The 26973-nt window shown below is 42.8% G+C and overlaps 5 protein-coding genes across 6 annotated transcripts; 2 read left to right on the forward strand and 3 right to left on the reverse strand.

Moving 5' to 3' along the window:
* Positions 1-143: 143 nt before the first annotated feature.
* Positions 144-10006, forward strand: LOC136431396 (diablo IAP-binding mitochondrial protein-like). Of its 2 annotated transcripts, none has more exons than XM_066422752.1 (6): positions 144-298; positions 1888-2059; positions 2429-2560; positions 6864-6995; positions 8513-8582; positions 9606-10006. In XM_066422752.1, the coding sequence occupies exons 1-6, from the start codon at positions 267-269 to the stop codon at positions 9788-9790; spliced, it is 723 nt and encodes a 240-aa protein (XP_066278849.1). In that variant the 5' UTR covers positions 144-266; the 3' UTR covers positions 9791-10006. The 2 variants fall into 2 exon arrangements, with proteins under 2 accessions (XP_066278849.1, XP_066278848.1); XM_066422751.1 differs by having other exon boundaries at positions 145-298; positions 1885-2059.
* Positions 10007-12033: 2027 nt separating this feature from the next.
* On the reverse strand, positions 12034-14993 carry LOC136429556 (uncharacterized). The gene is made up of 8 exons (XM_066419390.1): positions 14867-14993; positions 14507-14616; positions 14282-14392; positions 13922-14014; positions 13690-13790; positions 13315-13473; positions 12915-13034; positions 12034-12756 (listed from the first exon to the last, which is right to left on the reverse strand). The coding sequence occupies exons 5-8, from the start codon at positions 13756-13758 to the stop codon at positions 12034-12036; spliced, it is 1071 nt and encodes a 356-aa protein (XP_066275487.1). The 5' UTR covers positions 13759-13790; positions 13922-14014; positions 14282-14392; positions 14507-14616; positions 14867-14993.
* A 147-nt stretch (positions 14994-15140) lies between these two features.
* LOC136429557 (uncharacterized) lies at positions 15141-17725 on the reverse strand. The gene is made up of 3 exons (XM_066419391.1): positions 16412-17725; positions 15560-15666; positions 15141-15223 (listed from the first exon to the last, which is right to left on the reverse strand). Exons 1-3 carry the CDS (start codon positions 17185-17187, stop codon positions 15141-15143), a joined length of 966 nt encoding a protein of 321 aa, XP_066275488.1. The 5' UTR covers positions 17188-17725.
* On the forward strand, positions 17726-19331 carry LOC136431398 (uncharacterized). The gene has a single exon (XM_066422753.1). It carries the CDS (start codon positions 17953-17955, stop codon positions 18964-18966), a length of 1014 nt encoding a protein of 337 aa, XP_066278850.1. The 5' UTR covers positions 17726-17952; the 3' UTR covers positions 18967-19331.
* Positions 19332-24357: 5026 nt separating this feature from the next.
* On the reverse strand, positions 24358-26733 carry LOC136431399 (zinc finger protein 431-like). The gene is made up of 2 exons (XM_066422754.1): positions 26601-26733; positions 24358-26373 (listed from the first exon to the last, which is right to left on the reverse strand). The coding sequence occupies exon 2, from the start codon at positions 26365-26367 to the stop codon at positions 24832-24834; it is 1536 nt and encodes a 511-aa protein (XP_066278851.1). The 5' UTR covers positions 26368-26373; positions 26601-26733; the 3' UTR covers positions 24358-24831.
* Between the last annotated feature and the right edge of the window lie 240 nt (positions 26734-26973).

Raw genomic sequence — 26973 nt, forward strand, 5'->3', positions numbered from 1 at the left:
AACCAGTATCGTTCAATCATATAAATATTAACGTTAAAGTTACAGATATACTAGATATTTTGCGTTTTCTTTTCACTAGAGGAAGGAAAAAAATAATTTGAAGGAAATTTCGTCTGACTTGAATCTACGTTGACAAATAACACTTTATTTTTACTGTTTGCTGGAAGGGTAAAGGTCATTGACCTGAGAAAGTGTCCCAGTTGCTACATTTCTTCTTCATTTCAGCTTAGCCTCGTAAAAACGAGATTACCGGCAATATTTTCTCCATGATGTTATCACGTTGTCTTCATTGCTTCAGGTGGGTACTTGTATAAACTTAACGTTAGAATTTGAGAAAAGGAGGAGACGGTGTGATGTTACCTTTCTCTGTCCTGAATTGGCTGAAACTTCATTTTCCCTGCCCCAGTGATACTTCAGCCCCTCTCTCTGTTCCCTCCCCCTCTGTACTATGTCCTGCTGCACTGACACTACAACCCCCCATCTGTCTTGTCTTGTCTTGTCTTGTCTTGTCTTGTCGTGATACTAGACAAAACCCCGCGTGGGGCATAGTGTCTAGGACTTATGGTCAGAGGCCTTACCCAAGTGTGGCCGGTGGTGGTGGTGCACGCCGTCAACAAGAAAAAAAAAAGTGGTGCAAAAATAAACGAACAAAGTAGTGCTGTACATTGCCACACTAGGTATAGGCTCCTCCCCTTACAGCTGGGTGAAGCCGGGGTAACCATAATACTTGGCCACCCCAGCTTTAAAGCTATCTGTAGTCTTGGTTTCGATAAGATGTTGCGGAAGTGCATTCCATTCTATGACTGTTTTTGGGAAAAAGCTACCTCGGTATGTTTCTGTCTTACAGGCGACTGTGGTAAAACGTTGCTGGTGTCCTCTGGTTATGTTAGTATTTCTTGTGTCCTCCTACTTTAGCCCCCTCTGTCAGGACTGCTGTCCTGCTAGTCTTTAGCCCCCTGTCCTGCTGTCCAGTAACAGTCCTGCTACTTCAACCCCATCTGTCCTGCTACTTCAGCCCCCTCTGTCAGGACTGCTGTCCTGCCCCCTGTCCTGCTGTCCAGTAACAGTCCTGCTACTTCAGCCCCCTCTGTCAGGACTGCTGTCCTGCTACTTCAGCCCCCTCTGTCAGGACTGCTGTCCTGCTACATGTACTTCAGCCCCCTCTGTCAGGACTGCTGTCCTGCTACTTCAGCCCCCTCTGTCAGGACTGCTGTCCTGCTACTTTAGCCCCCTTTCCTGCTGTTCAAATAATCTTTAAGCTTTACCCCCTCTTTATTTCCTGCCATGCCAATATCAATGCCTCAAGCCCCCTCTGTCCTGTCCTGATTAACCTCCTCTGCCCAAGTGCCCAGTCTGACCGTCATGATTGTGGCGCCCGTGTGGCGCAGTGGTAGATCACTCGGCTGTCAAACAATGGGTCCCCGGTTCGTATCCCGGTGTGCCCAGAGACATGTCCGGACTTGCGCCCCGATATTGTGCCCTTCGGAAAGGCACTTTTCTCACTTCACTCAGGTGTAAATGAGTACCTAGCTCGTCTAGGGTTAGGGACCTCCCTCGTGTTTGGGGAGAGCCACACCCCGCGCACGTTAAAGAACCCACCACACCTTTCCAAAAAGAGTAGGGGCATGCCCGGGTGTGCAATGGTCCAAACCTTACAGTCTGGTCTGGGATGACATCTTGAAAAGGTGATAGTTCACCTGTTATGTCAATCCTTCCACAAATGTGGTAAATCGAAATAAATAAATAGATAAATAAATGATCCTCCATGTCCAAGCGTCTAGTCTGATGTCATCATCCCCTTCCTCAATTTTAATTTTGAACAGCAAATCATGGACTGATCGATCTAGAGCATTGATTCACATCGTATTACTTCTTGATTTTCAGAAGACAGCAGAGCTGCACACAACTGAAGAATGTAGTTTCCACTTCCATGAAGAGTGTGTTCAGAGGTTCAGGTATCTGTGCTTCTGTAGGAGTTTGGACAGGCTGCTCGCTGTCAATCTTACAACTTGCAAGACTCAAAGCTGCTGAACCAGTGTATCCAACAGCAAAGCTGCAAGTAAGAATGTGTAGAAAATAAGACCTGTATTTCTTTGTTGTTAGCTGTGGCTATTATTATCAACACCCTCTCAATACATAGTGCACAAGATTGATAAAGGTATGCGTTGATTGGTTGCATTCCTTGCACCTTGATTGGTTCCTAACAATTCCTGTCAACAATATATTAGCAGGAACATCCTAAAAACACAAAGAAAGTCTTATTTACAAGATCAACTGCCAGAAAAATTTCATCTCAAAAATGAAAGCAATCTTATTGGCAGGCCTATAGGAACACCCTGTCAAGAACACTAGGTTACGTTGGTAGCAATAAGATGACCATGCCTGACTTCTGATGATTGAATTTGCCGCCTCCTTACTTGACCTGCAGCCCCCTGACCCCAGCACCCTGACACACGAGTACCTGATGAGGTCAGCGGCTGCGCTGACGGTCGACTCCGCCATCACCCTGCTGTCCCAGACAACCTTGGCCACCATCCACCTGGAGCAGGAGTATGCCAAGGTAGTGCTGCGTACCTAAACGTAACATTAGGTACAGGTACCGGTACAGCGGTTTAGGTACCTGTACCTGAACAATTTGAAAAAGCAACATGTGTTCTTCTGAACTTCTTCACTAATGACAAAAACACAAATAAACTCTTTTCAATTTGTCAGTATCTTTATCTAAAGACCATAACTAGGTTCCTACTGCCAAACTCCCTTGGCCTTGCTATCAAAACTCCCGGCCTGCCTGAATGATCTGTTGCATATTAGTTACATTGTACGCTGTTCAAAGGTATCACTTTGGTCACGTTTGGTGTTGCATATGAGATCAGGAGATCAGTAACAAAATAAGCACACGGTACAGTACTGGTACTTCATGATCCGGTATTTTGGACCTGTACCTAATCAATTTTTACGGTACAGTACCGGTCCGCAGTACCGGTCCGCAGCACTAATTTGCCAAGGTCAACCTCAAAACTTGTACGAGGGCCTGCATGCCATTTTTCTGTGAGGCGAGCTATTTTAATTTGATTCACCTTTAATTGCAGCCGCCCATTCTACTTCAAGTTCAATATGAACTAGAGTTCCTCGAACACATTATCTTCGCCAAATAATCAAGCCTTATTATGGATAGTGATTCATATTTGCATGCTTTGATATCACCCCCTGAAAATTTGATCATACACCATGTGCTGTTTGTAAGTTTTGAGGGGGGGGGAGATAGGGTTAAAAATCATTTGGTGGTACAGGACTAGTGTACAATGTAAGTGTCTTGTGTGCTGATATATGTTAAAACTGGTCATGAAAAAAATGAGTATGTTGAAATTATGGGCCCTCAAAGGTTTGAAATTGCAGTGTTGTAAGTTGAATGTGACGATGAAATGGTGCAGTCAATATATATGAATAAGAATAGAATAAACCTTTATTCCATGTCATACACATTTTGAAAGACATAGTAAATGTGGCTTTACCGTACCTAGCAGTGGTGCAGTTTTGGAGCTCTCTATTAAAAGCAGAGCCGTGTTTTTGACGTGTTTTTAGGTGTTTTGTAGGGCTTTCTATTTTGTCCCCTTTTCGTTATGTCGCCAACGTGCTTTGGACAAACATGCCTAAACTAAACATGTGAAAAAACAGCGGGACCCACACCTCTGCTTGGAGAGCAGTGCTGTGCTCTATTTGTTTATTTGACCTACTTTCCCAGGCCATCTGTTTGTAAGACCTGTTTTCGGGGAAACCGTCACATGTTTCAGGGTCCCAATATGAAATACATCAAACTTTCCTTACTAATTATGCCAATTATATCCTGATTCGCATAATTTGTCGTTTATTATGTAAAGCACCATCTGAGCTATCTGAATACCAAACGTCAAGACGATCTGTCGACCCCTTCTCAAGTTATTCATGTCCGAAGGTCAAAACAAAAACACCCACTGCAGTTCCAAACAAGACGCTAGGGGGCCAAAACTTTCACAACTTACTTCCTATAGCATAAACTATCTACCACACAAAAATCATGACCGTAGCACTTTCAGAAGATATGCCCCAAAATTTTGAAGCTCCGCTGCAGTACCTTAAGTACCCGCTAGAAGGCCCATTATCGAACTTGACCTTCCTTTGTGTAAACCCTACCCATCCAGTAAATATCATACAGATCCATCAACAACTTCTCCAGTTATGCTGGCGACATACAGATACAGATCCACACAAAGCCGGCTGCAGTACCAATGGAAAATGCAAGGAGAACCATTTTTGAACTTGACCTCCGTATTTACAACATCTACACACTTGCAAAAAATGATGAAGATCTATCAACGTTTCCGTCACTTTTTTTGCCTACATACAAACACAAAAAAATTCAAAGTCCGCTGCAGAACTGTTGAAAAATGCAAGGTGAACCATTTTCGAACTTGACCTTCCTTTGTACAACCACTACACACCTACCAAAAATCATAAAGATTCATCGAAGCTTTCTTGAGTTATGCTCCTGACATACATACAGACCCACCTAACAGATTTTTCAACCGAAAACATAATCTTCCCCGAGTACAAGTACTCGGCGAAGATAATTAGCCTTGTCTTCGTGAAGCATATTATTGATCACATTGATTCTACTTAGCACAAAATTGTTAAGGGATGTCCCCTCAACTGGTCGTAGCAGCCTCACAGTTGAGCTCCTGGTTCCAATTAGTTGGTAACTGGGAGACCTGGTACAATACTGGGTCAGGACATTTCAGCTGGAACTGCACCCATTTTTGGGAACAGATGTAAAATTGGGGTCCCATAATTGAGGAGGTGCATCCAACATGTTGAAGGGGATGGGCTAGCAACCCCCTAGCTTAATTGAAAAATTGTTCGTTTTGCAAAGTTGAACACCAGATTGCCCAAGTCACAATATTAGGAACATCCAGTCGCGTTGCTTTTGGTCGCCTAGTTACTTATTGACCTATCCAAATCTAGTGACTATAGTAAGTGCTCAATGGTTTCTACCCTGCCTTAATCCGTATTTTGACTTTCCGTTGTTTTCTCACGAATGAAATAAGAAAGAACTGCAGTTATACTGAATATTGATAGCTGGGCATGAAAAATTCTAAATATGGTAATGTCATCAACTTTTATTGCGCCGAATATTTTTAAAGAGAAAATACAGCACTTTTGGTACATACCACTGCAATGAAACTATGTTTTCCATGTGCATAATGACAAAAGCTACAAATGTATGTTCACACATCTTGATATCTACTAATTGTTTTAATATCAAGAAATGAAATATTTTGCCAAATCAAAAAAGTAGTTCATTTACTAATAACTACGGACAATTAGTAGATATCAAACATACAATGTATGTCTGAGGCATTAATATTAGGACAGCAGGAAAGAGGGGGTTAAAGAATTATTTGGATATCAGGACAGGTCAGGACGGTCAGAGCTTGAATCTGAAATTCTATAGCTAACTTCAAAATTCGAAACAAAGATTATTTTTTCTCACACTTTGTAGTATTGACTTGACTTGTCAAGACGTGGACCAAACCCCTGAAATCTTCGTCAGCGAAGAAAAGCCAGAGAGAGAGAGTTGTCAAGAATATATTGTATACTAGTGTCCAATAGTACACCTCCATACATGTAACGTTACTTATCCCTTCACAACTATCTAGGTGCACAGGTGCACTCACAGTAAAAAAATAGGTGCACAGCTCCAGTTTTGGGTGCACAAAACGTGCATATGCACCCATTATTCATGCATGTCCAGTATCAGGGTGAAGTGGCAGAAGTTGAAATCGGGTTACGTCATATATAACTTCATGATTTTCAGTCAGCCATCGGAAGAAATCCGATGTTGTCCGAAGTTAGGAGTGACGTCATCCTAACTTATGCCAGTGGCCGGGGGTGGCAGAAGTTGGCAGAAATTGGCAGAAGTTAGAAATACCATGTTGTCTGAACTTAGGAGTGACGTCATCCTAACTTCTGCCAGTTGCTGGGGGTGGCAGAAGTTGGCAGAAGTTGGCAGAAGTTAGAAATATGATGTTGTCTGAATGTAGGAGTGACGTCATCCTAACTTCTGTCAGTTGCGGGGGCAGAAGTTGGCAGAAGTTAGGATGAAGTCATCCTAACTTTTGCCAGGGGATATTTTAGATAATCTTTAAAAAATATATGTCTTGAATATCTTTAACTACATATATATAACTTGAATATTGTTAATCACTAAAGAGAGAAGGTGGGTCATGAAAAGAGTTTCCGTCTTTTGGAAAAGCATGGAAAAGGAAACTATCCTGTCATTTTTTAAATGAAGTTAGCTAAGTTTACAACATAACTGTTCTACAGTTTTGAACAGTGGGTGACGTTTCCTAACTTCTGCCAACTTCTGCCACCTGCCACCCTACCCTTGCTAGTGGCAGAAGTTAGGATGACGTCACCTAACTTCTGCCAACTTCTGCCAACTTCTGCCAACTTCTGCCACCCTACCCAGGCTAGTGGCAGAAGTTAGGATGACGTCACATCTGACTCACGGAAGCCTCAAAACTACTCGGTAATCATAGTAACTTCTGCCAACTTCTGCCAACTTCTGCCACCCTAACTTCTGCCACTTCACCCTGATACTGGACAATACTCCCATTATAATAATACAAGTCCTGTCTAATGTTTGGCATGTTAAGCCATTTGATGATAATAATATTTACTATTCCTTAAGTTAGTTTGACAGAACTAAGGTTAAAATTTACAACCAAATCAGTGCACATCTTTGTACATCCTGACCCATTGTCGTTTGTTTGCTACTATTTTCCTAAGATATTTTAACACATGAGTCACCATTTGTCGTTGTGCAGATAGTTTCCACTCTGACCTCACTGCTGGAGTACGAGACGTTGGTCCTGGGGAACGCTCCGGAGGAGGAGAGAGTCGCGCAGCTCATCATACAGCAGAGAGTAGAGCTGGAGGACAAGAGGAGACAACTACAGGTTTGTTTGTTTGTTTGTTTGTTTGTTTGTTTGTTTGTTTGTTTGTTTGTTTGTTTGTTTGTTTGTTTGAACCTTTGTTTATCCATGATAAGCTCAAATCGGCACGCAGACCGCTTTTCATTGAGGTCATGAGGGAAGAGGTAAGGGTCAGATACAATATAACAGAGATACAGTCAGGTCTTCTCATAGCTGAGCTACATGTACTTTTTTTTTTCACTCGAATCAGTTCAGCTCAAATGAAATTAATGAACAGATGAGCTAATCTTCCACTGATCGTGACAGGAAGACAGATGCTATGTACAGTATTTACAGGTTCATTGTACCGGGGAAATAGACAAGCACAATGAACAGTAGACCACGGCTTAACGTCCCGTCCTAAGGACTGCGACCCTTTCCGGTAGCGCGCATGTCAGGTGACCGAAACAGCCTGGATCGAAACCGGGGCTTCTAGTTCCAGAGGCAAGATTGCTAACCACTGGACTACGCATGCTACCATAAATGTACTGCTGAGCAAGCAAAGATCTAACAAACCGCTCAACAAATGTCATAGAGAATAAACTTGATAATGTTTGTGAGTTTTGTTGTCTTTTAAATCATACTTTTACATTTGAACCAATTATGATTATGACAACTAGAGTTACACATGTACACAAATTCAATGTTTCAAAGATGAACATCAGACATCCAGGTAATAAGATACACAAGGTAACAGTTACATATACTCAAGCAACTGGATAGATTTTGAAAATGTAAGTTGTAACTGTTACCTTGCAACCCCAATGTTTGGTCGCTTTTTGGTCGCTCAGTGATCCCCGCCTGGTATATTAAAGGGGGCCTTATATCACAGGTATAAAGTTAGTGCCATATGCCACCCGTAAACTTAATAAGGTGGTCATGGATTGTTGGACTCCAAAACTATAGAATGATAGTTTTTTAAACATTATAGTGAAAGCTGTTCATCTATGAAGTTCATGCTGAGGAATTTATCAAAAGTTTTTGGCATGTCCTTTTTTGTACTGAATTCTGACACTGACTTATAAGAAGCCACTTTGACCCCAGTTCCCACTACTTCATCACTGTTATAAATGCAATCCATTGTTATATGATAAACAATTACACAGGCATGGCACACAAAGTCTCTGGCTATTTAAACAGGTCTTAGCTAGTCTTAATAGACATAGACAATTTCCAGTTCCTGTAGATGTACATGTAGGCTGTTCATGAAAGGTTTTCCTGTACTTCTTCCACATAATCTGATCAAGAGAAGCAGAACTTGGCACAGTTATTAAAAATGTCAAAAACCTTGTCAAGTTTTTTTTCTTCTTATTAATAAATATAGAATAGAAACTGTCTGGAGTTCAGAGATGTATGTATATAGAGATTATCACACTTGTGCAGTTTCAGATATATACAATTAACTGAAAGTGAGAAAGAAGAAATCCCTTGTGAACTGCTCTCCTAAGACTAGAAGTTGATTTTCATATAACTCAATACATTGTGTCTTCTGGACTTTACAGAACATTGAGGTGGCCCTTCTGGCTGTACAGCACCTGATAGAGTCCGCAGCTGAAGCAGCTTACCAAACAGGTAATGTTATGCTTTATGATTTGTAAATCACAAGCGGTTGAAACAAAATCAAGCAAAAGTTGAAAAGTCTACAATACTATGCTAGATGTACCCCAAAGTCAAGTTTTCACCCATATTTTACCAGTTCTTCTTAATTAACATCTTCTGTAGCTGTTTAAAAGTCGTGGCGTAATCCGCGTCTGACCCCACCCATGTCATTAGGGATAGCCCACCCATGGTAGAACGCGAAGGTAGGAAGCATTTAGCTCTCCGTGCCATATACCCTGGCTGGTGTGTTGTAATGTTGGCCCTTTTCGATTTGTAGAGGGTGCGCACTAATCCTTAGTTTCGTTATGCTATTTCTAAAAGACTTGTATTGAATGGATGAAAGAATTGAAAACAGAATTGTTCTTTGATTTTGCAGTAAGTGCTTAGATTGTTAAGCTCTTTTATTTCTTGTCTCCAGCCAGAGAGAAACATGTCTTTCATGCAGACAGTTCTAAAATACATTTCCAAAACAATTGGTATGTGCAGTGTGGAAAGCTAATGCTTGGCATTTTGTAGTGGGAGGGAAATGAATGTTTTCGCAGTGTTTGAAGTCCATGGTTGAAATTGCAATACAGTCGAATTACCCAAAAAATATTTGTGGTGTTATAATTCTGGGTGCACAACATAAAAGTACAGTACCAGCAAAACTAGAGATATCAAATCTTATTGCCCCTTTTCAGAGCTTGAATCTGAAATTCTATAGCTAACTTCAAAATTTGAAACAAGTGGAGTACAACAAAGATTATTTTTATTCACACTTTGTAGTATAACTTTGTAGTAGGACAGAAATTTATGTTTTTGCTGTGTTTTAAGTTCATGTTTGAAATTGCAATACATTGGAATTACAAACATATTTGCAGTGTTATACAAAATTTTGCAGTAAGAGGTCACCACGAAAACAGAGAAAGCACAAACATTGCGAACATTTCCAGATTTATAATATTTATGTGATATAACGTTAAAGTATGTGATTTTATGCCTACTGTTTGTCAACAGGTGCAGAAGCAGCTACAGTAGCTGCCCAGGAGAGACTACAGCTGGCACAGAACCAGTTAGAACTGGTCAGGACCGAATCCAGACAAGCAGACAGTAGACTGAACCAACTACAGACTCAAACTATCCACAAAGTGGGGGAGATGATCAAAGAAGCAGAAGAAAGTAGTAACGAAACACAATCCTGATGAACTATCTTGTTCAAGATCACACAAGCTATCCTATCTATATGTAGAAAAGTCTGACAATTTCTGATCACGCTTTTTGTCCTCACTAACAAAAATGTACAATCACTGAAAATATATAGTATATGTACATTCTTAGTACCTAAGAACTTAGTAGATAACATCTGCTCCAACTAGCATGTAAATGTTGTTTTTGTCATTCAAATATCACTAGAGTGATTTGAGTCTTTTGCATTTTGTATAACCTTAAAGGCCGTGCTGGCGGTCCCATGGATCGCAAATAATGAGAATTTAATTGATACAGGGTGGCAGGCCTCTGGTCAGCCCAGACTCTGCCAGAGGGTGGGCCTCCCGGTGCGCGGGGAGCGACTGCAGGCCTAATTTGTTAATCGTGCGTGAAATCACCATGCTAGTGTAAACAGTTCTACCGAGAGGGTGCTGGTAAAGCTATGACTGCACACTAGAAGAAAATGTCTGGCTCTCTGTATACAACAGTGAAATGACTACACTGTGATAATTGGGTAAGACCGCATGTGTCACAAATCGCATATCCATATCGTATAACAGTCATTTATTACCGACAACCCCTGTATCGTGTACCAGCTAGCGAGCAAGTGCACAAACTTATAGTTGTTATCCTCATTCAGAATTTATTTCGATGAATATAGAAAGGACCAAAAACAGCCTAGTACCACACGCACGGATACGTAATGTCAATCGTAGATTGCTGTGAGGACGTCCCTCGCAAGACATACCGCGTACCGACCTGCTCGCAAATTTCGCTCCGCCCGCCCGCCATCTTGGTTGTGCAAGATTGGTACCACAGGCAAACGCAACGGTATCACGCTGAAGAACATCTTCTGGTAGTTGGCTAAATTATATGAACAACGGTGGGTTTGTTTACTAGAATTATTTGTATCAAATATTTAGCGACGGTTTTTGCCCGTTGTGCCGTATATAAAGAAGAATTAAAAAAAGATATATGGTCCCTCTTGTTTTTTGTTGGTGGGGTCACTTAGGGGTCAAGTTGTTGTTTTTCCTTGACAAGCTCAGTTGGGCTCTGTCGGGTTGAGAGACTTTTAGAAAACAACAATATCCTGTTCCCCAAATTTTCCCCGATGATGACATTTTCGATGGATTGAGGATGATTATTTGATTTGACCATATCTCCAAACTATGAAAAGGCTGTTGTAAATGTGGAGAATTCGATTCTTCTAAACTGTTCCTGGCGTGGACGGTTCAGTTCGAAGGCAGCCATTTTTTTTTCTTTTGTCTTTGTTTCCATCGGGCGCGGTGGCCATGCCTTGCCTTTTTCAGTTTAACGTTATTTGTTATATTCAAATCGGTTTCCGGTTTTGTTTTACATTGTGTTGGGGGCATTCCAAACGTTTACTTGATATGTATCCTATAACTGAGTGGATATGGATAACCCACGCGAGTCAAGATCGAAATTCCCTCAAGGGTAACACTTGTTCATCGTTGCAAAATAGTCTTTCTTTCGTGGGCAAGACTGATGATAATTAAGTTAATTTTTGACAATAATATGATGGTGAGGTAAGTTTACAATCATTACCCATTCAAAAGATGGGCGTTGTTATTTTCAAATGTCCACATTATTATTCTATTGAATGTCTATTAATGCTTTAATCTTCACCTACATTCGTGTCCCGAGGGTCTTGATTTCACTCAAAACTAGTTATGCAATACGTTTATGAAGGTTAGACATCCAGGTTAAAGATACTGATATACAATTCAAACTTTACAACTGGATAAACTACTGAGACCTCCGAGTTCCGGACGTTTCCTTCACTCCTCTCATTTGAGACGTTTACCTAGCTAATCTCAACGCAGTTGCAATGACAGTACCCACCTGGCAAAAGGCGTTTCATTGCAACCGGTTGCAATAAAAATTCATTTTGCCTGTTGGATAGTCTGCATGGAGATTATACCTAGTCCCTCGGGGCACGATTTGCACGAATGTACAATAAAGGTAATTCGTTCATTCTTTTTAATTGTAAAAAGCGCGTTATGCTTTGTTGATAAAACGTTACGTTTATTTCTGCCTAGAACTTACAAGGTTGCCGTTCCTGGGTTCAAATTCCAATGTACATTTTATGCCACACGGTAAAACAGAGAAAACATTTACAAATGTACAAACATAAAAACAAAGACTGCAAATACAAAATCATGCACATGTAGATGTTTTACAGGAAACGGCCCAGGTTTGGCGGTTCATGACAGACATTTCACGAGAAAACATCAATCATTCGTGCCCGGCGACCGCGTCCTCGACGACTTCGACCTCGACGGCCACGACCTCGACCTCGACGGCCACGTGGGCTCTCAACATGCGTGTTCTGCATCTCCCCTGCCCCGTCGGGCACGATCTGCATCTCCCCTGCCCCGTCAGGCGCGTTCTGCATCGGCCCTGCGACTCCTGCCCCGTCGGGCGCGTTCTGCATCGGCCCTGCGACTCCTGCCCCGTCGGGCGCGTTCTGCATCGGCCCTGCCCCGTCGGGCACGATCTGCATCTCCCCTGCCCCGTCGGGCACGATCTGCATCGGCCCTGCGACTCCTGCCCCGTCGGGCGCGTTCTGCATCGGCCCTGCGACTCCTGCCCCGTCGGGCGCGTTCTGCATCGGCCCTGCGACTCCTGCCCCGTCGGGCGCGTTCTGCATCGGCCCTGCGACTCCTGCCCCGTCGGGCGCGTTCTGCATCGGCCCTGCGACTCCTGCCCCGTCGGGCGCGTTCTGCATCTCCCCTGCCCTGCCGGGTGCGTCCTGGATAGGCTCTGCATCTTCCACGGGACCCTCCATATCCCACCACGCTTTGTGCATGAAGTCCCGCCACACCTGTTCCCTGAACTTGTAGGCCTTAGCCACTAGTTGTTTTTTGGGTCGCTGTTTCCTTGGCTTGCTTGCATCTTCTACAAACCACACAGAGGTGTGGTCTCTGTCCACGTGATCATTCTGTGGGAAAGGACAATGACTCACATTATAATAGTAGTTTGGCAGTAACACTTCATGATAATTTTACTCCGGACACAGAACACATACACAGGTGCAAAACACTTTTCCTTCCACGTTCACAGGCTCGCATCATAGCTATTGCAGTAAGTCACACTCACCCAGTCAAGGATGGCGAGGTTCACCCGCAGTAGGTAGTTCCTCCTCCCAAAGCTAATCCTTTTGTCATGGTAGACCAACATTGAGTTGTTGAAAGATTCAACATAGTGTGTGTCTTTTGCCTGTTGGGGAGGATGAAAAACATTCATTCGCAATCGATCAAGGAATCCTCAATATTGTAAAAGGGCACTATGGCAGTTGAGGGACAAGGGTTGTCCTACGCCCTTTATAAAAAAAACGTACCTGTACACTATAAGTCTTATCCAACTGTTAAAAAGTGACATTTGGGTCAAGTGATGGGTCCTTATACAAGACATGCATCGGTCCGAGGTATATTACCTTTAGTCAATTTGTAGTGTTGGAAGAATATCAGGTAGCAATCTAGAACTTATATAAGCTTACATAAATGTAGTTCTCAGCCTTTTTGTAAACCACAGTCTTGTGGAGGAACTCCATGAGTTTCTTCTCAGCGTTGGGGTTGGTGATGGGGTGGTGGAAGGACTCGTAGTCCTCGCCTTCCAAACGACACCGGGACGTGTGGTGGCACTTGGAGTGGTCACCCTGAAAGTACAAAGATGACTTTTACAGTGGTACATGCTGCATGGGAGTGGTTTGTATGATTGGATTGCACACAAGCACACACATGCGCGCACACACACGCGCTCACTCGCGCGCTCACATATTGCTATACAGAATATATGTACTCTACATACATAAATGCAGTCCTAACATATCTACATGTATAAAGTCCTACAACGTGAGTACGTATGTGTGAACCTTGTAATGGTTCACGATGTTGTCCAGGGCACCTCGTATCTTAGCTGCCTCTCCCCCACAATTCTTCATGGCCCAGTAGATGTGGGTCTTGACGGGAGCGGCTGCAAGGGATCGACAGAAAGAGCAAGGTCTCATTCAACTCAACAAAATACTACACATAAACGTGGATGCATCGATGGTACAAACCTAGCACCAAGAAAGGTAAGGTGGTCAGAATGCAAAGATTGTCTACCTTTGTCGGCCAGGTCCAGGAACCAGGTCTCTCCCTCACGCTTCTGCGGCCCGCTGGTGATGGATTTGATCGTCTTTGCAATGTTCTTTGTAGCTGAAAGGAGATGTGGATGTAAATTTCTCTTGACCAAAGCTACGACTGAATAACTTTACAGACTTCACTTTTGTATAATTTTTCTCTGTAAATATTGCAACATGTTTGTGAACAAAGAATCTATAGACGAAAAGAAGGCTTCTAATTGCACAATCAACTACCGTAGACGCATTTATGACTTTGACATTTAGTTTGTTTTAGTATATCCCATTTATTAATGAGGGATGGTTAATGTTTGCAAGTCATGTAAGCACGGACATGTCTTACCGTGCCAAGTGTCGTTCCCGTTTACACAGGGATGACCGGCGGCAGCCCTGTCCTCGACAATCTTATTCACACTGGCATTGTTGTCATGTGCGTGAACAACAATGCTCAGCCCTAGGGAAGATCATAACAGGACAGAATTATATATCAATCAACAAAATATGTTAACAATTGGCGGACATTATAGAATCAATGTTGATATGTACATTAATTTAGAAAAAAAAATACCTTTGTTGTCTGCCCACCGGTAGAACCGCTCCACCCCTTCCTTCTCGTGGCTCTGTGCGTACCGTACCTCCTCTTTGGAGACAGTCTCAACACGGATGGCTTTGTGTGTTCTGGAAACATTCAAGAAATTAAAAAAAAATCTTTATTCCAAAACGAATGTCTGTAGGGAGTGTAGCAAACGAAGTCGACCAATCTAGCCGTTCGTCCGGGCGGCTTAGATTCGGCAACACTGGTCACTGGGATTATTGTCTTAGAATTTACAACACAACAAATATAAGTACAAAAGTTAATTTCATGCAGCACCGTGTTAGACGTTTGGGGGTTAGGGCAATGGTTTTACTCCACCAAAATTTTACAGACCTGTCTCCCAGGAACACTACATCAGAGAACCGGGCGTTCTTACGCCAGCAATGCCGTGCGTCGCTGATGATGGATATGCCCTTATAATCATCCCCGTCACACTCTTCTTGCACTTCAATCTCCTGTTGAAATGATTTTCATGTATCAGAAAACTTGAAACTTTGCGGACGGTCATTGGCTAATACTGTTGTACAATATTGATAAAGTGGCATAGACATAAATGCAGGTTGAACACAGAGGAAATCTATGCAACATATTATTTACGTGCTAGTACTCAAATTTCAACTACCTGTCGCAATGCCAATGCGCAGGACTCCTGTGCCAGCTTGGCCGCCACCTCACTGTACATAGTCTCATCTTGAAAAATAAACAAGAAAACAAGTCATACAACAGATTAAATTATTTATAGAATCTATTATCAGAACAGTTTTATAACTTTTGCTATCTTTGTCCTGTATTTTCACCAACCGATCACAGGTATACATGTGAAATTTATCAATGTGTTCAACCTTGTAAACTCTGGGACGGGGTGGTAAGTGCCAGTGTCGAGGTCAACCCAGTTTCACTGGCGGAAAAGACACGCAAGGGGTTTTGCACTCTTCAAGTACACAAAACAGCAGGTAGGTCCTTCGCCATGCAATGTCTATGTTCATTTGTGTTGAAAAAAAAAACACATATATGGTATCAGCTTACAGTGATGTCGCAGGTTGCTATCTTCGATGGCCCCGATCCCTGCTGCACTGCAGATCTTTGCGTATTGCGTTGGACGAATACCAGAAGAAAAGTACCCGTGCGCCATCCTGAAAGTATTTGTCAGCAAATAATCAAAACCACTGGTCATGTGAGTGATTGGACTTACTTTTAGAACACTTATTTTGTTCTGGATAGAGATTTGTTACTGTCGAAAACTGTCGAAAGGCTGTCAATCGGATGAAGACTTGGCAAAGAAGTATCATTACTGCTCGTAAAACTATTACCAATTGGATGAGTGCAAAAGAGCAATGAACGGGACCGAACATATAAGAACAAGTCACTAATAAACTGATAAGTAGTACTGCTAGTGTCAAGGAGGTTTAATCTTGATTAAACCTCCTTGCTAGTGTGCAGCCAAGAAAACAGCCGTTTTGTCCGGTCACAGAATGCATGGGATATGTGTGACTACCCGTCATGGGTCGTTAGGTGGATTATGATTTCTATTGTAGAGGTGATTTCCGTGCTGATAAACGATTGGTAGCAAATAGATGATAATAGGTTTACAGACTACAGTTGTTTCTTGCCGTAAACTAAACAGTTTTATTATGATACCACAAAACATTTCTTTGCATACGTCTAAAATCGAATGCAGAATCATGCACGACTTTATGTAGTTGACAAAAGTTACTTCGTGCTAAAGACATGTTAGTCACAAATTCAGGTCAGTCACAGTACGTCAAACTCCAGAGAAAATCAACATACAATACTGTATTGTAAGCTCGCTTTACGCTCTGTGTTTGCATATTTTTAAGCATGCGATTTATGAAGCCTATCACAAATTTGAAACCATACCTGTAGTTCACAAGTAACCTCCTGTGAAAGTGGGGTGACGAGTCCCACACGACTAGGTGGTTCCGATTGCACTTGAGCTCGACTTTGGCCGCGTGCCCAAGCATCTGCGGGGAATCCACCATGGCCAATTCCTCGGGACACTTGATGGCGTGGCTGTGCACCCTTCCCACCAGGCAGTTGATGGCAGTGGGAGTGCTTAGAAAGATGGGTTCGTCCATGGTAGCTGGGCTGGCTGCGGAGTAGCCGTTTTTCTGCTTGAACGGAGAGCCGGCTGGTCCCTGTTCCCCACAGTCGGCCAGCAGTCGTGCAGCATCTGTGTTCTCCCTTGCCTCCAACCAGTCGGAAAGTGCAGTGAAGATGACCTCCCTCTGCGTCACGGTCTTCTTTCCACCCCCTAGGCCTTCACCCATCTTGCTACAAGCGGAAGCCACCTTCTCGCGAAAAGCCTTGATCTCGTCTTCAGTGCCACTGATGGTCATGTTGTAGGGCTTGTTTGACCTGCCCTCCTTGACGGCATCTCTTCTCTTCTTGTTCCGGGCGCACACAGCCTCCGGCGTGTCCGACGGCCGGTTCTTGCGTTTCTGGGCTAGCGTACTACCTACTCGAAGCATGCTTTGTTGTAAGAGCACAACGTAAAATACCGAAATAAAGACGAGCGAAAAGATGTGCTGCACACGGCGTAAATGGCGGGATAAAAGAGGACAATAAATCAAGGGGGTCAGGTCACGTCGTTGACAAGTCTTATCTATTTTTTTACTTTTTATTCTATACTTCATAAGGTTCACGTCAGAAAAACTTTTTTGACGTTTATCGAGAGACAATGAGATGAAGGAAAATTAAATGTACTTCCCTACTCTCATTTTGCATTTGACATGACCTTTATGCAAAGGTTACATGTGGGTCGATGACATCATAACAAAAAAAAATTGAACGAAGATTTAAATAAACAGAGTCCCCTTTTGATTCATCTTGTATCAGGCAACAACGAGATTAAATAACGCAACTGTTTCCGTTGAGTCTGTACTCTGTGTTGTGAGAAAAAATGTTGTGTATGTGTGATTTCTGTTTGCGTTTGGACGCGGGACACAGTATTCCCGCCATCTAGACGTCCAAAACGTTCCCGCGTTTTCCGTGATTTGCTCCAGATGTCTGTTCTGAGAGAATCTTCTGACTGTGCATCTCTGTTTGTTTTTCTTGTATTTGTAAAGCTGTTATTGATGCACCACACTAGTCATGATGTATAGTATATTCATAGTATGCATATAATGGATGAACCATTTTATTAAAAAATTCCAAATGAACCCTTAGATGGTAGATAAAGTTTAGTATTATTTTGTTCCGCAACAAATAGTATTCCCGCTGTCTCACCAGTGCTAATCCTTCTCGTCATGGGTCACGAAAACCTACAACAAACAAGACCAGGGATCGCATCCAAATCAAAGCAATTTTTCGTGAAAGCCGATCAATGTTTATCAGATATTGATAACTAGCATCAGTTAATAAATAAATGAAACAATAATTAACAAAACCGAAACATCGGCATGAACTGTTTGTACACGTCGGGAAATTTACACAAAAAGTGTGTCATGCGTTCCTGTGTCATCACGACTACTTCCCGCTCATTCTACGGCCGTTCTTATCCAACTTCGTTCTTCAATCTCTTCGTCGATTTGCGTCAAAATCCGCTCACAATGGAGGGTGGCAACATTCCAACAAGAGACATTTGCCTTCGACTGACAGAGGACCAGATTCAGACAATGCAAGGATTTTTCGGCTTCTGGGGATGGGACTGGATTCAGATACCACTTTCTCAAGACGACTCCGGCGAGCTCCAGAGGGGCGAGCCCTATCAACAAGTGGAGGATTCGGATGTGTACATTAGCAGTGAGGACGAATCAGGCAGTGACGAGTCTATTCCACCACCCAACAACACGGCCTCTCAGCCTACTGCGTCCAACAACACAGCCTCTCAGCCTACTGCGTCCAACAACACAGCCTCTCAGCCTACTTCGTCCAACAACACAGCCTCTCAGCCTACTGCGTCTACTTCGTCCAACAACACAGCCTCTCAGCCTACTGCGTCTACTTCGTCCAACAACACAGCCTCTCAGCCTACTGCGTCTACTTCGTCCAACAACACAGCCTCTCAGCCTACTTCGTCGAACAGCACGGCCTCTCAGCCTACTGCGTCTACCTCTTCAACATCCAACCCAAGTTCAAACCCCGAGGACTGCCCAGGGTGTTTTTTGGCTCCATGCGTCATGGAGAAGCAAATCAGAAAGGCGGGAATGAAGCAAGCCTTATTACACCAGAGGCCACCCCACCCAAATAATACTGGTGTACGGAGGAGGAAGTATCGGGCTGTCTGGACGCTGATCAACAAGAGGGGTGGATGGAAGGACGAGAGATACCTGGCGAGAAAAACACAGCGAATGTTGGAAGATGGATTCCAGATAGTAAAGCGTGACGTCATGCCAAAGTGTGTGCTAGACGCGGTGAGGAGTTTTTATCCTAACCCCGCGGGCCAGCCTTATCTGGGGCATAAGTGGGATTGAACTTGGGATTGAAAGTGGGACACGGACTGTGAGTTTGAAACATGTACTTTTTCTTTGGAACACTAACATTTCTAGATTGTGATTTGTAAGTAGAAATAGACAAAATTATTTTCTTTATATCCACATCGACATGCTGTGCTGCATATATAAACTACCCGCCGATCTTGGAAATGGACAATGACAACCGGATGTAAGGTTCGTAAAAACAAAACGTTGCTCGATACTTAGCCCTTGATAGTGTAATTACTAGTATGTGTAAATAAGTGTAAATATGGCGGTTTCAGTTGTAACACAAAGTAGTATATACATGTACATGTAAGGTGCGATTTTGTCGCATCATTTGACAAAGAAAATATTAAACTTATGATCCGATGTCGTGGCATGTTTTCTTCACCGTTTGTTGTAACTCATGTAGGCAAGACAATACTAGCCTGAGTGCAAGCCTATTTAGCTTCCGTCCGCTACCCTAGCTCCGCTGGGCGACCCAAGCTCCGCTGCCGGGAGCAGAACTTGGGTAGCGTACGGAAGCTAAAAAGGCAAGCCTGGCTGATTTCTGTAGCTACTTGCCTGAGAAACCTGATACAGGGCATTACAGGCCGAGTAGGCCAGCTCGGGCTCGCTGGCCGGGCAGAATGTTTACACTCACAGCAGGGTACTTTAGCCAGTGTTGCGATCGCTAGCAGTGCCTGGTACCAATTAGATTTTGAAATTTTGCCGGTAACAGGGTTGTAATGTACAGAAAACAGATATTATACGACACTGTGTGTATTACAAATTATGACATTGCTCAAAACGTGATGAGGGATACTTCAGACGTCGTTATGCCGAAAACTGGCCCAAAGCAACCCGTCAGTAATAAGATATTGCCGATAACACGGGAGCTACACGGAAGGCTATACCTTCCAGTTTGAATCAACCGCACTGTTTCCCTCTCAACCAATGAGCATCGCCTGTATTTATAATCTCGGACGCTCTTTAAGAGTACATGTCTGTAAGGATCAAACAATGGTGGCAAAAGTAAAAAAAATCGATTGAGCTTATATTTTGCACAGTGATAGTATTTGGCCCACACCCCCTCAAAACAGCCTTCTTTCTGCTCAAAACCATGTATTGCCATAGTAACAGGCCAAACAAGCTATTCAAGGACACACAAAAAGTTGCCCTGCAGGGCTACAATTTAGACACACTGTGTGAGTCCTGGGAAACTACAGCCCTTGACCGTTCTTCCTGACGAAACCACATCAACAGAGGTGCTACCTCTCACGAGCAGAACCGCTGAAGCTGATCTATGAGAGAAAACGTGCGTCCAGAGCTGCTGCCACACCCCTACAGCAACCCACCTGTGCCCGACCTGTGGCAGAGCCTTCAGAACCCGCATCGGGCTGATTAGCCACAGCCGGACACACCGTTCATGATATGATGACGTGATATCTTGGTCGACGAACACTTTATGTTTCCTGCCTTATAGAATTATAGACCTCAAGAACGTGACTGGACAGGGCTGTCCTCAGGAATGTTAGCTGAGGAATTCCTATGGAATGCCCGGAATTCAAGTCCCACTGGAATGTCAGGAATTCGAGTCCCAAAGGAATACCAGCAATTCGAGTCCCAATGGAATGCCAGGAATACCTGGAGTCCTAATGAAATGTCAGAATGTCCCTGGGAATCTTAATCTACAGAAATGTTACGTTGTAAAAATGTGTCCCCGACAATTCTCGGATTTGCACAGGATTATATCAGCAGGATAATCATCTAGTACTGGTAGTAAATACTATTTAGTCTTGTGTGAATCTTTCTGCTTTGCTGAATTTCCTTGCGGCAGTGAACTTTTTCATTGATCGATCTGAATATTACATCCGCTTTTACCTCGTTCCAGATTCTGTCTTTCGTCAAGTAGTTTCTGTCTGCATGTGGTATATGGCTTGGGCATGTTTGTGATGTCATGAATGGGAATAATGCCCTTTAATTAATGGGGATCATATATAAGCAATTGAAGTAGTCTTTATCAGTTCAAACTTTAAGTTATGACCTGTTCCCAGAAGAGGGCCATTAAATGTTATAGTTGTAAGAACCAGCATTGAAACATCTAAAAACATCGAACAGCCACACACTGTTTTAAATCATTCTGGGGACCAATATTCAAACTAATTTACATATACACGTTATGTATTTTCTGATCATGGCTTCCCCCTTTTCATCCTCACACTGTATAAGGCAATGATTCGGGTACAAATTACCAGGACGGTAACTAAAATATTTTCTTTGCTATCTATTCACAACATGTGCGTTTTAAAGTCCAACTCTCATTACGGAAACCAAATTACATGTATGACATTGCCCTCTTAAAAGTTCTTGTTACAGTAATTGCTCTGTAATAAACTAGTAGATAAATCAAGACACATGTATCAGCTAAAGTCTTTCAAAGACAAGATTCCTGCCTTTTTTGTCATTTTCGTTGGTATGTTACCATAGGCGGTGAAGAAGTAACAGTGCGTACATTTGATATAACGTTAAGTCTTCTTTAGAGACTACCTAACCTATCGCCAAATCTAAATTTGACTCTGATACATTAACTTAGAAGCGGCTTGATTGGAATGGTTTACTGACTTTTTTACCCTTAGCGTCGTCTGATTTTCTGCCAAGCACGATGAAAACGACCCTGGTGTTGCTTCTTGCTGTCCTGGTCATCTCTTCTGTGATGATGACAACGGAGAGCTGCGCGCGGTGGTGGTCGTGGTGGTAGAGGAGACGGACAAAATCAAGGGGTAAAGGTGCTGCGTATGTGAATGTGTCTGACATGTATTTTTGTGTGTTTGTTTTTGTGTTTGTATGTGTGTCCTCGGGCATGAGTGATCGATTTGTGCGGAGAAATTAATCTTGAAGTTATTGTTGGAAGGTCGTTTGCAACAAAACGAGGAGATAGAAAAACGTTACGAAAGTATCGTTTAACACGTGCTGGTAGATTTTGGAGTGACTTTAATCCGAGAACTAGCGAACGAAATTGAATGATATTTGTTTAGGTATTAGTAGCAAATGAAACTAATCTCGAGACTGTTTAGCTCACTGAAGAGTTAGTTACTCTTTCACTAGTCATGGCAGGGAAGACAAGCACTGTGTACAGTAGTAGTATTTACAGGTTCATTGTACCGAGGAATTTCGCATAGTTTTTTTCGCCAGAACAATGAACCGTGGACCACGGCTTAACGTACCGTCCTAGGGACTGCGACATTTTCCAGCCCGATGAGCGACACAGCCGGGATCCAAACTCAGGCTTCTTGGTCTAGAGGCAGGGTCACTATTATAACCAATGGATTACGCTAAGACAAGAAGTTTGGAAATTGCCTCCATAGTTTGCCATGAAAAGCGTCTGCTTGTGTATGAAAGTAGAATAGGAATGAGCAGCTGAAAAAAAGTGTTTTTTTTCATTGGTGACATTTGCATTTAGCCCAGGCATAGGCATAGGAGCGTGATGGAGTGGTTGGCCAACCACCAGGTCGAGGATGGGGGCCGCCAAGAGGAGGTGGACAATCCGGGGCCAGCAGAGAAATGATAAATGGAAAGGTAAAAAAGTATAAATGTTTCTATGACATTGACTTGTGTTTGAGTATGTGTGTCTTAAGCTTCTTTCTTATCTAAAAAAATCCTCGAATCAATCCAAGAACCAAGGAGACATACATGCATACGATTTAATTAAAATGACTCCCCGGCTCATGAAACCGAAGATGTATTTTTTTTCTAATAGTCAAGTGTCTGGAATACAAAAATGTACTAAATGTATGCATTGTATATTTTACCATTGTGTTTATCTAAGTCTTTTGCTTTTTTTTTTTTTTTTGCTTTTTGGACAGATAAGGACAAAGTGGCAATGCACTCATTTTTTGTAGCTTATTTCTAACAGTGCAACATGCATAGCTTGATAAGGTAAAGGTAGTCCCATGGCCTTTTTAAGCTGTATGGGTAGTGGGTTTTTAACCTTCCACCGACTTTAAAGTCATATATCCATTTTTACCTGGGCGGGGTGAGGAAAGTGCAAGGGTACAACATCGGTTGCGTCAGTGGATTCCAACCCGGGATCACCGGGTTCTAGGCCAAAATAACCTGCCGTTACATTTCGTTTACGTTACATGCGCTGAAAGGTAAGACTATCAGGGTGTCTAAAAGATCTAAAATTTCGGTGTACACTGCTCATGGTATATGGTTGTATTTGTGTTTCTGTGCAGGGCAGTCGGGGTGACTATCACGCGTCCTCCGCGTGATAACTGACGGCCGTCAAGAACTTCTCTGGCATAGTCCTTTATTAACATTAGTGTTGCCAGCTTTGCAGGACTGCAATGCAACGCGTAATAAGTGTTTAAAATTTGTTTGAGGTGCATAATTATCAAGAACAGGGAAGCAAGAGTGATTGCAGTTTTTTCGAAAATGTCTGGCATGATTTAGATGTGACATTATCTTATTTTTTTTATTTTTTTCCATAGGCGTGTTAATTTTTTTAATTTTTTGTGCACATATCTAAAACTATAGATAGTATGATAAGTACATATAAGTGGATATAGGTAACAGAAAGGAAAGGCCCCTTTTTAAGACCCCTGTCAGGATCAAGGATACTAACCACACAAAAAATAAACTATAGGCTAATAATAAAACAAATACATAAATACTACGAAATAGTAAAATTGTAGAAAAATGAAGGCAAAACTACTAAAAGTAAAATGAATTAGATAATAGCTTCCATAGTTGGCGTGGACTCAACATAACAACTATGGTGCTACCGATAGGACCTTTAACAAGTCAGGCACAATATTCTCTTATATATATGGCAAAAGATCTCTAGCATTAAAAAAACATTAAGAAAGTGAAGGTGAATATGCAAAGCATTTATCTATAAGTATATGATAACAAAATATATCAAATGATATACTTCTTCCCATGTACTGTTCACTTATTCACTGTTCACTTTCCTCGCCCTCCTCTATCAGCGCTGAAACCCGAAATGTTCGGCAAACCCTCCCGGTCTCAGCCCTGATCTTTTGAACGGAGATTTTGGCTTCTGGGGGCGGCACTGACAGTTGCTCATAATTAATTAATGAGCTAGCCTTATTTGGCACAAACAGCCGTTAGTTGCTCATGAATAATTATGTAGCGATGTAAGACGTAAGTTGATTGGCTGATAACTTCCCATCGTCCTTTGCGGCTTTGCTCGAGATGAGCTTAATTAAGCAAACCCTCTGATTGGCTGAAAGCTGTTTGGTGGTGACGTTGCGTGTTCAGGGGCTCGGAAGAGTAGGGCCGCTATGGGAGGTAACGAACATATCGGGTCTGCTGGGAGGATGGCTTTCCTAAACGTTGGACCCATGTCAGTACTAGTTCTTTTCCACTTTCCTCAAGTACATGTGAAAACAGCATTGGCACTTGGTTTATTGGCACTTCACCTTGACTTGTACAGTAGTGACCCATACTACACTTAGCAGTATTTTAGCAGTATTTTTTCTATACCTATCTTCTCATGCCTCTGTATCTGAACCTTGACCTATAAGGTATAGGCGATGGTCAGTACAGAACAATGGAGGCCATAATGCAAAGACAATCTCATGGCAAAGTGTAGTCTCCATCACAGACTCCATGAGTCAAGTATATTGAGGGCTAACTGAGATGTTATTTATCAATGATGGCATTTCAGTTCTCTTTGTGCTAGTTTTGTGAGTGGTTGGCCTTCTTTGAGACCCTGAGATTCACGAGACTCTATGGAAGCCTGCCACAAGAAATTGAGAAGAAATAGAACTGATATGCCATTAAAAACTCATTATAAGCACCAGAAAGCATTTCTTATGGAGTCTGCTATGGAGGCTAGGCAAACTGTGGCATACCTCAATAGTGAGTAGCCATGTGGCTAACCAAACCTCCTTTCCGACGCGTACAGTACTCACACAGGTCACACTTGTATGGTTTGTCTCCTGTATGTGTTTTCATATGTCTGGATAGGTTGGACCTAGTGGTGCGAAATCCACACACACCGCACAGGTAAGGTTTCTCGCCAGTGTGCTCTTCTTTGTGCCGACTCAAGCTCTCTCTCCAGGCCGTGCTGAAGTCACACTGGTCACACTTGTACGGCTTCTCTCCTGTATGTACTCTCATGTGTTTGGAGAGGTAGGACTTGTTAACTGTAGTGTAACCACACTCCTTACACATGTAGGGTTTGTTGCCAGTGTGTTTCGCCATGTGTATGACCAAGTCCGTTTTTCTAGCTGAGTAATAGTCACACTTGTACAGATTGTCTTCTGTATGTATCTTCATATGCTGGCGAAGACAGGATCTATCAGGTGTCCTGTACCAGCACTCGCCACACATGTACGGCTTCTCACCAGTGTGTTTTGCCATCATGTGTGTTTTCAAACTGTCTTTCCAAACAGTGGAATAATCACACTGATCACACTTGTACGGTTTATGTTCTTCATGTTTGGCCATGTGTACCCGTAGACGCTCTTTCGCAACAGTAGAAAAGTCACACTGGTCACACTTGTGAGGTTTCTCCTCTGCTGACATATGCGTACCCATGTGTCGTTTCAGACGGTCTTTGCGACTTGCAGAATAGTCACATTGATCACACTTGTAAGGTCTTTCTCCAGTATGCACTGCCATATGACAGTTAAGATGGCCGGGGTTAGTCGTTCTGTACTCGCACTGCGAACACATGAAGGGTTTCTCACCAGTGTGATTAGCCATGTGTTTGACCAAGTATGATTTCCTGATTGCTGCGTAGTCACACTGGTCACACTTGTACGGCTTCTCTTTAGTGTGTGTTTTCTTGTGGAGGTATAGCTTGTACTTATCAGCAAACCTGAACCCGCACTCCTTACACTCAAAGCGTTTCTCACCGGTGTGTACGAACCTGTGTCTATCTAGACTTATCTTCCAGACTGTTGAGAAATCACACTGATCACATTTGTACGGTTTCTCTTCTTCATGTTTGGCCATGTGTTCCTGTAGACGCACTTTCCGAACAGTAGAAAACTCACACTGGTCACACTTGTGTGGTTTCTCCCAAGCTGACATATGTGTACCCATGTGTTGATTCAGATTGCTTTTACGACTTGTGGAATAGTCACACTGCTCACACTTGTGCACCTTTCCCTTTGCTCGACCCATTGGTTGCGTTGCTGTGTCAGGCTTCGAACTGGTCGCAAAGTTAGGCTCCACAGAAATGTTCTGTTTCTCATCAGCGCTTCCCTGGTCGAAATAAAGTTGTGGCACTTGGAAAAAGCCAGCATGGCTGCTGCTTATGTCCAATGGTTCTGCTTCAGGCACGTCTACCATCACACTTTGTGATCTGCCAACCAGAACTTCGGTGGGAGTCCAACAACTTCCCAGAACATCAGAGGGAGACCTGGAAATCCACGATGTCATCCTGCTCTGTATGGGGTGCAACGTTATGTTACTAAGTAGCTTCCTCCATTTAAACCACGTTGCGAAGAAAAGGTATTCTCTCTTCAGAATCACACAAATCATAGTGCCTCCCTCCCCACATGCCATGTGCATGCATGTACATGAAACTCATTTGCCGTCCGCCCTCAAAATATCTTAAAAGGCTCCGGACAATTCAGGGTTACAAATAAAGTAGACAATATTCCGTAGCATACCTCTATTCGTGCTCCAAATGTCGTGTTCTTAGTAATCGCAAAATTTCCTAGAAATTTCCAAGAAGTTTATCTGCACCATGGATCATGGAGGACACGGAGAGGACACGTCGACAGAAAGGGTCAAAAGAGGTCAAAGGTCGTATGATAACCTGATGATAACAATTTGGTCAATGTAGCATGTTTGAGGCTCCTCTGCCACTGCTCAGCTTCAAGCGTGTACTATAAAATCATCCAATATCGAAACGAACAAGTTATTAACAAATAAAATCCACTTGATGCCAGCACTAATGAATTAAAAAGCTCAATGATAACACAGTGCGTTTGTAAAAGGTAGAGTCCGTTCCAAGTGACCGCAAGGGTTGTTATTGTCATA

This window comes from Branchiostoma lanceolatum, chromosome 3, assembly GCF_035083965.1.
Source record: "Branchiostoma lanceolatum isolate klBraLanc5 chromosome 3, klBraLanc5.hap2, whole genome shotgun sequence".
NCBI classification, from domain to species: domain Eukaryota; kingdom Metazoa; phylum Chordata; class Leptocardii; order Amphioxiformes; family Branchiostomatidae; genus Branchiostoma; species Branchiostoma lanceolatum.